This window comes from Coregonus lavaretus, assembly GCF_964263955.1.
Source record: "Coregonus lavaretus genome assembly, chromosome: 7".
Classification (NCBI taxonomy): Eukaryota; Metazoa; Chordata; class Actinopteri; order Salmoniformes; family Salmonidae; genus Coregonus; species Coregonus lavaretus.
Window position 1 is genome coordinate 29719140 of NC_139994.1, and position 13175 is coordinate 29732314.

A 13175-nucleotide genomic window follows, 5' to 3' on the forward strand; every position below is an offset into this window, starting at 1 on the left:
GGGCCACTCAAGCACATTCAGAGACTTGTCCCGAAGCCACTCCTGCGTTAACTTGGCTGTGTGCATAGGGTCATTGTCCTGTTGGAAGGTGAACCTTCGCCCCAGTCTGAGGTCCTGAGCGCTCTGGAGCAGGTTTTCATCAAGGATCTCTCTGTACTTTGCTCCGCCATCATTCCCTCGATAATAATAATAATAATAATATGCCATTTAGCAGACGCTTTTATCCAAAGCGACTTACAGTCATGTGTGCATAAATTTTTACGTATGGGTGGTCCCGGGGATTGAACCCACTACCCTGGCGTTACAAGCGCCATGCTCTACCAATTGAGCTACAGAGGACCTGACTAGTTTCCCAGTCCCTGCCACTGAAATACATCCCCACAGCATGATGCTGCCACCACTATGCTTCACCGTAGGGATGGTGCCAGGTTTCCTCCAGAAGTGACATTTGGCATTCAGGCCAAAGAGTTCAATATTGGTTTCATCACCTCCCTGACCAAGGCCCCTCTCCCTTGATTATTCAGTTTGGCGGGGCGGCCAGCTCTAGGAAGAGTCTTGGTGGTTCCAAACTTCTTCCATTTAAGAATGGAGGCGACTGTGTTCTTGAGGACCTTCAATGCTGCAGACATTTTTTGGTACCCTTCCCCAGATCTGTGCCTCGACACAATCCTGTCTCGGCGCTCTCCAGACAATTCCTTTGACCTCTTGGCTTGGTTTTTGCTCTGACATGCACTGTCAACTGTGGGACCTTATATAGACAAGTGTGTGCCTTTCCAAATCATGTCCAATCAATTGAATTTACCACAGATGGACTCCAATCAAGTTGATCAATGGAAACAGGATGCACCTGAGCTCAATTTCGAGTCTCATAGCACAGAGTCTGAATACTTATGTAAATAAGGTATTTCTGTTTTATATTTGTAATACATTTGCAAAAATTTCTAAAACCCTGTTTTCACTTTGTCATTATGGGGTATTGTGTGTAGATTGATGAGGACAATGTTTTATTTAATCCATTTTAGAATAAGGCTGTAACGTAACAAAATGTTGAAAAAGGGAAGGGGTCTGAATTCTTTCCAAATGCACTGTATATGGATGGTTTATAAAGCCAGGCATATTTAACAGTTAGGCTAATGATTATAGACCTAATTAAATAGGGGTTTCCTTTCTCCTCCCTTTTCTTAGACAATATGGCAAGGGCTGTTTTCTCATCTTCTCATTCTGCTGCTGCCTCCGCCGCATTGTTCTCAACACCAATATGCTGGTTAACTTTGCTATTATGCACATAGCAACATGGTCTAGGAAAAGGAGCCAATTCAACAGTGCACTGATGTGTTTCAGAACCACTATCCAACGCGGGAGAAAGCGCATTTGTTAAAAAATATTATTAGTGTTGAACTGTTGTTCTTACGTAATATAACAATATACAATTTCTGTAACAGATCTTAAAGTGATGGACTGTGCCATCCCCACTGCCTCCACAATGGATTAGTCCACTAAGACAGGTGAGAATCAGACAGGTGTCTTGTACACCATGATATATATATACAGTACCAGTCAAAAGTTTGGACACAACTACTCATTCAAGGGTTTTTCTTTATTTTTACTATTTTCTACATTGTAGAATAATAGTGAAGAGATCAAAACTATGAAATAAAACATATGGAATCATGTAGTAACCAAAAAAGTGTTAAACAAATCAAAATATATTTTATATTTGAGATTCTTCAAAGTAGCCACCCTTTGCCTTGATGACAGCTTTGCACACTCTTGGCATTCTCTCAACCAGCTTCATTAGTTAGTCACCTGGAATGCATTTCAATTAACAGGTGTGCCTTGTTAAAAGTTAATTTGTGGAATTTCTTTCCTTCTTAGTGCGTTTGAGCCTTTCAGTTGTGTTGTGACAAGGTAGGGGTGGTATACAGAAGATGGCCCTATTTGGTAAAAGACCAAATCCATTTTATGGCAAGAACAGCTCAAATAAGCAAAGAGAAACGACAGTCCATCCTTACTTTAAGACATGAAGGTAAGTCAATTTGGAAAATGTCAATAACTTTCTTCAAGTGCAGTCGCAAAAACCATCAAGCGCTATGATGAAACTGCATGAATCAGGCCTTCATGGTCGAATTGCTGGAAGAAAAAAAAACACTACTAAAGGACACCAATAAGAAGAAGAGACTTGCTTGGGCCGATAAACACGAGCAATGGACATTAGACCGGTGGAAATCTGTCCTTTGGTCTGATGAGTCCAAATGTTAGATTTTTGGTACCAACCGCCGTGTCTTCGTGAGAAGCAGAGTAGGTGAACGGATGATCTCCGCGTGTGTGGTTCCCACCGTGAAGCATGGAGGAGGAGGTGTGATGGTGCTTTGCTGGTGACACTGCCAGTGATTTATTTAGAATTCAAGGCACACTTAACAAGCATGGCTACCACAGCATTCTGTAGCCATACGCCATCCCATCTGGTTTGCGCTTAGCGGGACTATCATTTGTTTTTCAACAGGACAATGACACAAAACACACCTCCAGGCTGTGTAAGGGCTATTTGACCAAGAAGGAGAGTAATTGAGTTCGGCATCAGATGACCTGGCCTCCACAATCACCCGACCTCAACCCAATTGAGATGGTTTGGGATGAGTTGGACCGCAGAGTGAAGGAAAAGCAGCCAACATGTGCTCAGCATATGTGGGAACTCCTTCAAGACTGTTGGAAAAGCATTCCTCATGAAGCTGGTGGATAGAATGCCAAGAGTGTGCAAAGCTGTCATCACGGCAAAGGGTGGCTATTTGAAGAATATAAAATATAAAATGATTTTGATTTGTTTAACACTTCTTTGGTTACTACATGATTCCATGTGTGTTATTTCATAGTTTTGATATCTTCACTATTATTCTACAATGTAGAAAATAGTAAAAATAAAGAAAAACCCTTGAATGAGTAGGTGTCCAAACTTTTGACTGGTACTGTATATATATATTTATAAATGTTTTGCTACTGCTCGACTAAAGAAATCTTGGTCGACCGACAGCCTATCGATCAGTCGACTAAATCGGGTCAGCTCTAGTGTTATGCATATCTGTCTGCCTTTTCTTTCTTTCCAGTAAGTTAATGTCTGTCTGTCCTGTCTCCCTTTCAGTGTCCTAAGCCTTCGTCCAGCTGTCTGTCTTTGTCTCAGTGTGCAAGGATACAGAGATATGCCTTGAAACGATGCCACCCATCAAACCAAGGCCCTTCTGATTGGCCCTGCCAAGTTAGCCCTCCTTATCATTTTACCAGGGCCGTATCTTTGAGTACTTCCAGGTGTTCAGCCATACAGCTCTTTTTTCCCCTCACAGTGCTCCCTCCTGTACCAAAATGGCCACCATTTCAATTGAAAAAAACATGAATTACCAACCTTGCCGCTAAAACAATCTACGGTCACTTGTATATTTGGTTTCCTGTCAAAAGTGGCCTTTGGCATTGAAGAGGGCGACTGGCCATAGCTGGAGTTCAGCGGCTCAGATAGACCCTGGCACGCCCTTATCTTCTATTTATATTCCCCCCCGACAACTTTGTACAGTGTTTGGGTGTTACTGGCAACAGCAACTCTCCCTCCATAGAACCCTAGTGTTTACTTCTCACTTCCTTATCTCTAGAACAGTGCCATCTGACTGTGGAGAGGGGAAAGAGAGAGAGAGGGGGTAAGGGTGAAGGGGGAGAAAGAGAGAGAGAGGAAGGGTAGAGAGAAAAAGAGAGAGAAGAGAGGGTGTGAAAAAGTAGAGAGAGGGGGAAGCATGGGGGATTTTTAGGGTTGGGAGATTGCTACCCTGCCAATGGACAGTGATTTTATTTTCCCCTCAGAAACCTCCTTCTACTACAGTAGACTATAACTCTGATCCTCTTCAGTCAAATCCAGGGCATCGGACTGCATTTAGGAGGGCCAGAGAGACCTTGACTACACATAACCACACATACTAAATGAGATGAAGCCCACAGACACACACCCATAGTAAATGAGATGAGGATGACCAGCAGGCCAGGACCAGGCCACCAGTGTGTGTAGCTGATGGAGCCAGTCATTTAATAATAAGTCCATCAGGCAGGCAGGGACAAGGACACCCCAGACAGACAGACAGACAGACAGTGTGAGGCAGAGCACGCCCTAGTTAAGGCATGACAGCCTGTCAAACACACTGGCCCAGAAAGACATACACACATAAACACAAAGAGCACAGGGAGAGAACTGAATGGAAGTACAGTATGTGGTGGTGAGGACGCGCAAAGACTAAAGCAAGATGTAAGAAACAGTAAGGCTCAAACAAATACTGTACAGAACCACAAATACAGAACCACACACACAATCACAGGGAGTCGGAAGAGAATGGAAAAGTACAATGAGGATATGCAGACCCAGAGGAACGGAAGTCACACAACAGAGAAAGACTTTGATCAAGGCAAACAACTACTAGCACAATGGAATGTTCGTGAAATGGTGCAGAATGTGTGCTTAACTGCCAAATTCAGACTTGAATTGCTCAATGAAACCACATGGTGTTGAAATATAAATTCACATTCTCTTATATACAGTTTAGGATTATATCTAATAAAGTAATCAAAACCAACGTCTGAAAATGTCAAAGAATTCAGAAGTCTCACTGCATACACAAATACCGGTCCTTCAAATACTGAACTCGTATACAAGTTATATGAAACAGATGGAAGTGCTTACTTCTAAGCCTGTGATCTATGTGAACGTACACAAACATGTGAGGTACGTAAACACCCGTAGTGTAAGTTGAGACATTTCAAACAGCTTAGTGTAGCTGCAATTTAGAGTCAACGCAAACAACACATAGCTGTTTATATGCGATACACTTAAATAGTGCCAACACTGCACTATGGATCAAAACAGTAGCGCATTATATTCTCTAAACACAATGTTCTGTCTCAAGTACATTTCACGAACATGCTCCCTCATACACAACCATATACACACACAGACAGCCTGAGGGTACTTTCCATATTGCAATCATTTACAGTCTAACTACAGTCTATATCAACCTCATGCATTTGCAATACTGAAAGGAATTGAGAGCCACTGTGATCACACTGCATCCTACAGCCGTATAAGAGGAAGTATAGATATTAAGAACATGCTGAGACCAATCAGTGAAAATTAAGACAAGAGGACAGTGCTGAGAAGAGGGGTTTAGACAGAGAACTTGAGACACTGTACCAAGTACCTACAAACAACACCTTACCCTGAAATGTATCCTACCAAGCTGAGAGACTGACCCACTGACTGAAACACTGACCAGCCGTGTCAGTTTCTGTCTGACTAGATCTTGACCATTGATTATTAACCTCAATTAAAGATGAATGGAAATCGGTTATACCTCAGCCTGGGTCTCTATGTCGGGGCAGGGTGAGGGCGCTCCTCCCTGCCCTGTGGTCACTGGACCTGAGGGGGACTCAAAGTCTGACCCTTCAGTCTCTGTTGTGGCCCCTGGGGGCCTCTGGTCCTCCAACTGGCCCTCCCTGAAAAGCCCCTGGAGTAACCCGGATTCCAGCTCCTCCCACTCACTGTTGGTGCAAGGGGGGTCCAAGGCCGAGCCGTCAGACTCCCAGTCACTGTCCCCGGTCATGGACCCAAGGATGAAGTCCACTCCCGACTGGGTACCCTCAGAGTATGAGTCTCCATAGTCCAGCTCCTGGGCGTCCTCGCATGCAGAACCTCCGTCGGACACCTGTAGGAGCCGCTCCGGGGCTGCCAAGTAAACAAAGCTGTCAGCGCAAAGGAAGGCCCCCTCGTCTGGCTCAGGGCAGGGTTTGGGGAAGGGGCTGGGGGGTGATGAGGATTCCAGCGGGGAGGGTGGGCAGTCCTGGGGGAACAGGGGTGGCACGGACACCGCCAGGTAAACAAAACTGTCAGTGGCCACAAAGGCGTCCGAGTTTTTGCTGTCCAGGCCTGGCCCTCTTGGCTCGTGCTCGACAGAGGACAGTGGTAAGGGTGAAGGTGGGGCAGAGTCTATTTGTTGGGCAGGGGAGTGTGTATGAGGGAGAGAGTCTGCAAGAGCTTTGGGGGTGCTTGCGGACCTCTGGTCCATGTCCTGCCCAGACATGTCCAGAGAAGAAACCTCATCTGCGGGGACAGAGCAGTCCCGAGTCTCTGATGACGCAAGTGTCATCCCCTCAGTGACAGAGGTCGTCTCCTTGGCAACGTCACTAATCTCTGAAGAGAACAGCTCCTCTTGACAGGAAGTTTGTACATCAACATCCTCTGCAGCACTAACCCTCATTTCTCCATCTGTGTGGGTAGACCCGGGGGATTGGTTCACGCTAGTCTCCCCACTGTCCCAACTAGGCTCAGGTTGCTCACATGCACTCCAGTCCGGCTCCCCCTCCTTCTCCACCTCTTCCCCCTCGGCATAAGGGTTCTGTGGGCTGGGGGATAGAGGAGGTGGGGAGGCCGTCTGGAGGCACAACCCTGTTTCCTCGCTCACTTCCTCGACCTCTTGATCCGATGATGCCCCGCTGTCCAGGTCCCACTCAGTCTCAGCGGGAGGGTCGTGTTCACAGTCGTTCTGGGTGGTGTCGGACAAAGCAGTTCTGTCCGGCTGGGACATGTGGACCCCGCTTGAGTCTGACTCCGGGAGAGGTCCGCAGACAGAGTCCATCTCAGTAGTCTCGGGACAACTCTGCTCTTCTTCATCAATATGATATTGTTCATATTCAATAAGAACCTGATCGAGTTCATAACAGGGTTGTACTTCCTCCAGGTCAGTGTGTTCAGTAGTCTGTGGTTGGACCTGGTCCATGTGTTCAGGACTAGGTGGTGGTGAAACTGTGTAGGGGTTTTCCAACCGGGGCTCAGTCCAATCAGTCTCTGTGCTTTGATCGATTTCCATAGGGAGAGTTTCCACAAAATATATACAGGCATCAGTGGCTTCCTCCAGCTCTTCTTCTTCTTCCTCTACCTCCTCCTCTACACTGGCTAGGGTGTAGGGATCTGTTGGCTCACTAGATTCAGGGTCCACCGATCTCTCCCCTCCCTCCTCCTCTAAACATTGTCTCTCCAGCTCTAGGAAAAGGTCATCTGAGCCGGCACCTGAGCTGGGGCAGGGGGAGGCACTGGGGGCCCTAGGCCCACCAAAACCTGTTGGAGGGGTCAGAAGGGGCCAATGTCCAGAAGACTCTGATTGTTGGAGTTCCCAGCCCTCTCCAGAGTCCCCCTCCCAACATTGGTCAATTATCTCCTTATTCTCCAGCTTCAGCACTGCCTCCCACTCCCTCTCCTCTCTCCTAGTCCTTTCCTCCTCTTCTTCAATTTCTCCTTTCTCATCTGCCACTTCTTCCCCCTCTCTTTTTCCTTCCTCCTCCATCGCCTTTTCTTTTTCCTCCCCCCCTTTCCCTTCCTCCTCCATGTCCGCTTCTTCCTCCTCCAGCTCCTGTAAGATCCTGCGTTCATCCTCCTCGAATTTGAGCTCAGAGGCGGTTCGCTGCCGGAGCTCACCGTTAGGGGGAGCCCATCCCAAGAGTCCCACCTCACCCCCCTCCTGGCTGAGCCAGGGGGAGAGAGGCAGCCCTCCATGGGCCAGCCCCTCCTCTTCCTGGAGGAAAGGTGAGGGGGGGTCCAGTAGGTAGAATGACTCCTCGTCCAGGTCACTGTCCTCTCCCAGTAAGGGGGGCAGGGGGGGCAGGACGGGGAAGAGGTGGCGCATGCCCCCGTGGGACCTCTTGCCCCCTCTCATGCTGCGGGGCCAGGTGCGTGCTTTGGTCGGGGGGCAAAACACAGGTTTTGGTGGGGCCAACTGGGGTAGGAGAGGGGCGTTGTCCAGGTCTTGTTCTAGGAGAGGAGAGTCAGTCTCTCTTTCAGAGTCAGAAGCCTTGGCCGCTTCAGGGCTCTCGTCTGTAATTATTTTGATACCAGCTTTGGGAGATACAGCTGGGCGCCTATGATGCTTGTCCCTTTTTTTGTCCAGCTGTGTGGAAGCACCGGGACTCTGCTGTGGGGTGATCACAGAGCCCTGGTGGGGTTGGGCAGGTAACTGCATCGATAGCTGTTCTTTTGAGGGGGAGGGTAGTGCATGTATTTGCTTGTGTTGTTTTTGGAGCAGGGGGTGAAGTTGTTTTTGCCTGCTGACTGGGTGTTGTTGGAGGGGGGGAATGGGACTCACTGTCAACGAAGGGGAGGAAGAGACAGGAGGAGTGTGAGGACCCCCGGACGACAAAGTGGAAGGTGAGTAAGGAGGTAAGGGGGGTGTGGAGGTGGGGGTTGGTGGCGGAAGTAGAGAAAGTGGAATCCCAGGACCAGACAGACGCTTCTCAACACTCTCCCCAGGAGAAAACTCAAGCCTCTCTGCAAACTCCGGGTAACTGGGGGGCATAAACGCTTTCCAGGAACGACGATTGGGGTTGTCTTTCTTATCACCGCCCTGGTGGCGCCTTTTTACTGCAGCTGCCCCACAGGAGGCAGAGGACAAGGGTGTGATGGGTAAACCAGAACCACCGCAACCTCCAGGTGGCGACATGCTCTGGGGATCGCCAGTTAGCTTGAGGGCATCAAAGATCACCCTTTCATCCAGTCTTTTAACTCCGGCATCAGCGTGCGCCCTTGACACAAAGACGCTCCCTAAGTCAGCCCCGATGGTGCCGTTGCTGGAGAGGGTGCTTGCCTCTCCGCCGCCGCCGGAGCCCAGGGTGCTGCGCGAGGGCTGGCTGAGCTTGGAGGACCCCTGGTCGATCTGCTCGTTGATGCGCATGGTGTCGTAGATGGAGCGCTGGGGGACATAGCAGTCCTCGATGTAGGCCTCATCCTCGTCCCCTTTCCCCAGGCATCGGGGGTTTTGCCTCAGGCAGTCCGGCCGGCTCAGGGGCTTCCCCATCCCTCAGCTGACCCTGGGGGAGATCCCCTGACGGCCTGCAGTGGTCCTTTATAGGGGCAGGGTGGCCCCCTTGGGGACGGGGCCAATAAGTATTCCACAGAAAACAATGGGGAAAATACCTCAATTGGTTGGTTGAAAATAGTTCAGTTGCTCAACCGTTCCCGGTCCAATCCACAATCCCAAACATTAATCCGCGTCAATGACCAAAATGACCCAAAATCTCAAAGGTTTGCAATCCACAGTACAAGTCTATAGGTCCGCATGTTACTATGTCACTTCAATAGCAGTGCAGCAGCATATCCCAGCGCTATCTGAAATGCAGGGGAGCATCAGTGAGTGAGTGTCCTGCATGCAGACGCTCCTCTCCTCCGGCAGCATGTTAATCAGCACTGCTTGTTTGGAAGGTTGTCAGGAAGGAGGCAGGGGCTGTGTCATAGACGTCCAAAGTCCAGAAGGAGGTGAGTGCCGTGGAGATAACATCCCTTTGTTCCGTTTTTTATTTTTACATGAACTCCCGCTCACTCACAGTCGTTCAACTCCCTAGTCCTGAATCCTTTCCCACTCTCCTTGCTGGTACAGTACTTCCTCCTCGTTCTGCCACAACAGGATAAGCAGAAGAGAAGGGTTGAGCAACTTTAACTGTCTCAGTGAGAAGCAGCCAGAGAAGTGTGTAAAGTCTCCTTTTAAGGTGTGAAATCCACTACTCCCTGATATAAAAAGAGGTTGTGCAGGGGTGAAAAAACGAGTTCCAATGGCTTTGTTGCCCTTTTTCTTGTCTTAGTTCAAATTTGTTGTCAACCCAAAACCATGAGAATGACTTAAGAAAAGAGTTGATCCTTCACAGTGTTTTGAGGGAATCAAAACAAATGCAGCAAAACGAAAAAAAATCTCATACAAAGTAACCGAGCAGTCACTCATAGCCTGTTTTGGTCCTGTGAGTGTGTCCTTGCAGACAGTCTATATTTTCTCTCTCTCTCTATTTCCTCTCTTCCATTCCCATCACAAAGCATGAGTGGTGTGTGTCTGGAGGCAGTGCCCCGCTCTGTGCCTGGAGTGCTCCTTCATCCCTCTTGTCGACATCATCATTATCCTCATCATCATTAGCGATAAAAAGTCAATCCCATCACCCACCACTCCGCACAAGTCAGTCTTGCAATTCAAAAAGCAGAACAAAGAGATCCAGACCTTTTTCATAGCGTAGACTAGACGCCCGTCTATCATCTCCCTCTTTCCATGGTGCTGCTCATCCACAGCTCCAGGCAACAAGAGACAGTAAATCCAGAGTAGAGGCTGAATCCGGGAGGGGGTGAGAGGGTTCGTTAGGGAGAGAGGGAAGAGGGGTTGGGGGGGGTTGAGCCCCGTCCAGCCGGGCAGAGCTGCTGTGAGTCGTGGGACTGTATCCAGAGGGCAGAGACCCAGACAGTAAGAGACCCAGTCTGAGCGCTGCCTCTGACTCTGCCTTGCAGGCGTTCTCTGTCAGACAATCCCCGGACACACTCCTTTCTTTCCTTCTCTCTCTTTTAGAGGCTCCTTAAATGAAAGAAACAACAAAACACCATGCAATCCCAGTTCTTCTTCCTCTGTTTTTTTTTGCATGCAGGCTCCCTTGCTTTCTTTCTTTCTGTCGCTCAGTCTCTCTGTTCTCAGGCCACTACACACACTGAAATGGTTTGCAGCTGCTAAAAAAATCTCCCCACTTTTCCTCTCTCCCTCGCTCGCTCACTCAGTCACTCCCCCTTCTCTGTCTCTCTCGATCACTCACTCACTCATTCGTTTCTTCTCTGTCTCGCTCTCTCGCTCTCCTTTTCTAACTGTTTTTGTTTGAATTCAGCTCTGTTTGTTCTGTTTCCTGCTCTGGTATTAAAACACAGGAAGTGCTCCAATCATGCTGGTTTCCACTCCCGAAAAACACACATGTGAGAGGGGGAGTGAGCTACAGATAGGGAGAGAGGAAGGGAGGAGGGTGTGGAGCCAAAGAGGGGGGGGGGGGGGGTAGTGGCGAATGGAGGATTTTTCTTTTTTTAAAGAAATCACGGGATAACGAGAGAAGATTATCCCACGCGAAGCACTCGGCAAATCATCTTTCAAAATGAACGGATAAATAGACTGAGGATGAAATTAAAAGACTAACACAGGTGAGGGGGTTTGTTGCTAGGCAGGATGGTACTATTTCTCAGTGTTCACAACCAGCCACAAGCTCAGGAGGAGTGAAAGAGACGCTAGTAGTGTGAGACTGCTACATTCATCACTGCTTTGTAATCCAGAATTGAATCTCCTGGGCAAATCACCTCCCCCTCACAGCACAAAAACGCTGTCCGCAGAGAGGGAAATGATACAGAGAAACAGTGAGCGAGAGAAAGAAAGAGGGACAGAGGGAGGGGAGAAGGGGAGGGGAGAGTGATTGAGGGAGGGGAACTGCTAGCAAGCCAGGAAAAAAAGAGGCTTATCAATAACGGCTTTTGTATTTTCGAAAAAATAAACAGCCTATAGGCATACAAGGAAGTAGAACCTCTATCTATCCTGTTCCCCCCCTCCTTCCTCTTTTTTCCAGGTTTTCAAGCAGCCGGTTGCTATTCTCCAGCGTAGTGGGCGACAGTGTAAAACAATATGGAGAAGAGACACAAAAGTCGGCGATATTCAGTCAGTCTCCACTTGTGCATTCCCGTCTGCCGCTCCAGTGTAACCCAATCCAGCCGAGAGAGGAGTGTGTGTGTGTGTGTGTGTGGGGGGGGGGGGGGGGGGCAAAGGAGGTTAGGGGTTACAGAAAAGGGGGCCTCAGGATATCACACCAAAAATCTATGGAGACACAGTCGGTGGAATCCAGCAAGCATGACAGCAACCCCTGGCACCAGACAAAAGTGGAGTATTTTAACCAATGATGTATATAAACCCTGAATTGCTTAATCTATGTATTGGCCATTGAGAGTCTTTCAAGCCACCAGTCGGCCATATTGGCACTCCCCAGTAGGAGCAGTCCTCCCTAGGAATGAATGGAATTCTACAGTATTTCAATTAATTGTTTTAAGGTCAAAATTACACGTATTTAAGTATTTTTGTTGTTGTAGTGGGGACAGTAACATTAGTAATCTCAAATTATACTTTATACTTCCAAATATTTTTGGGAACGGTGTGGGCGTGCCAAGATGGAAGCACAGTGGCTTCAACACAGCGCCCCCTATCAGTCATCTAGTGTATATATAAAAATGGATTTTAACCAAGTTTGTTTTTCTCCTTGTATTCCGTCCTTGTATCCCTAATACAGTGCCAGTTGTGGTTCCGTTCCTCCTCCTCTTCCTCCACTCGTTCTTCTCTCTTATCCTCCCTTCCCTTTTTCAGTTGCTCTAACTGTTCGTTTAAAGTCCTCTGGCAGAGACAGCAGCCGATGTGAACTTAACTAATGCATGCCTGCCTTCTCCCTCTCGCTCGCTCTGTCGCTCTTTAGTCCACACACATTCTTCACTTGATAGGGGGAGGGAGTTCTCGCTCTCCCTCCCCCCTCCCCTCTCTCTGTCGTCTAACCGTTGCTGCGAGCCACCCGTGGCCTGCATGTCAACCACGCTAAATACTCTTTCTCGTTAACTCCCCCTTCTTCCCACTCTCCCCCTCTCACTCCCTCTGTCAGTTGTGGTGCAGCTGTCATTGCTGCGTCCAAGGCAAACATCTTTATAGAAACAAAAGGGGTTTGTCCCTCCTCTGCTCAGCCTCTCTCTCCCCCCCCCCCCCCCCCCACCCCACCCACCCACCCACCCACCCACCCACCCACCCACCCACCCAAGCTTCGTCAGTCTCGCGCGACCTACAATGCCCCCAAAGCACAACATGCTCCAAATTCAACCGCGCACACATGTAGGCCAGCTACCAGGAGAGATGGAAAGCCAGAGAGGGGAAAATGAGCGAGAGATAAAAAGAAAGAGAGAAACACACAAGGGGAGCACAGGAAATATAATATATCAATACAAAACGAAATAAACACCCTCTCCATTTTGATTGTGTCGGATTGGATCATTTTAGCATTCCATCCCTGACCCCTCTCGCAGTCTACATGTCCATCCCCCACTCCTCTCCAATAAATTGTCATTCATCCCCCGTTCATTTGGCCTGTCACGGCTGGTTAAAGAGTCACAGTTCTGACTCAGACAGGAAGAGGGAGGGGAGAGCAGGCCCCAAAATCCCCCAGCGAGCTAAACACAGTGGGGACTCAAAGCAATGGAATTCATTAACTTTTAGCCGTCAGCCAAAAGGCCATGCTGTAGGTCTCTAGACTTTATATAATAATGTAGGCCTACGACTGCCTCTGCAAGGTCAGTGGAG

At 48.5% G+C, this 13175-nt stretch overlaps 1 protein-coding gene across 1 annotated transcript in view; it reads right to left on the minus strand.

Moving 5' to 3' along the window:
• LOC311132497 (microtubule-actin cross-linking factor 1, isoforms 1/2/3/4/5-like) overlaps window positions 1-13175 on the minus strand; it is a 235581-nt gene that overhangs the window by 45288 nt on the left and 177118 nt on the right. The window contains exon 60 of the mRNA XM_084165778.1: window positions 5376-8855. Within this exon, the coding sequence (XP_084021904.1) occupies window positions 5376-8855 (3480 nt within the window). The remainder of the gene's footprint in view (window positions 1-5375; window positions 8856-13175) is intronic.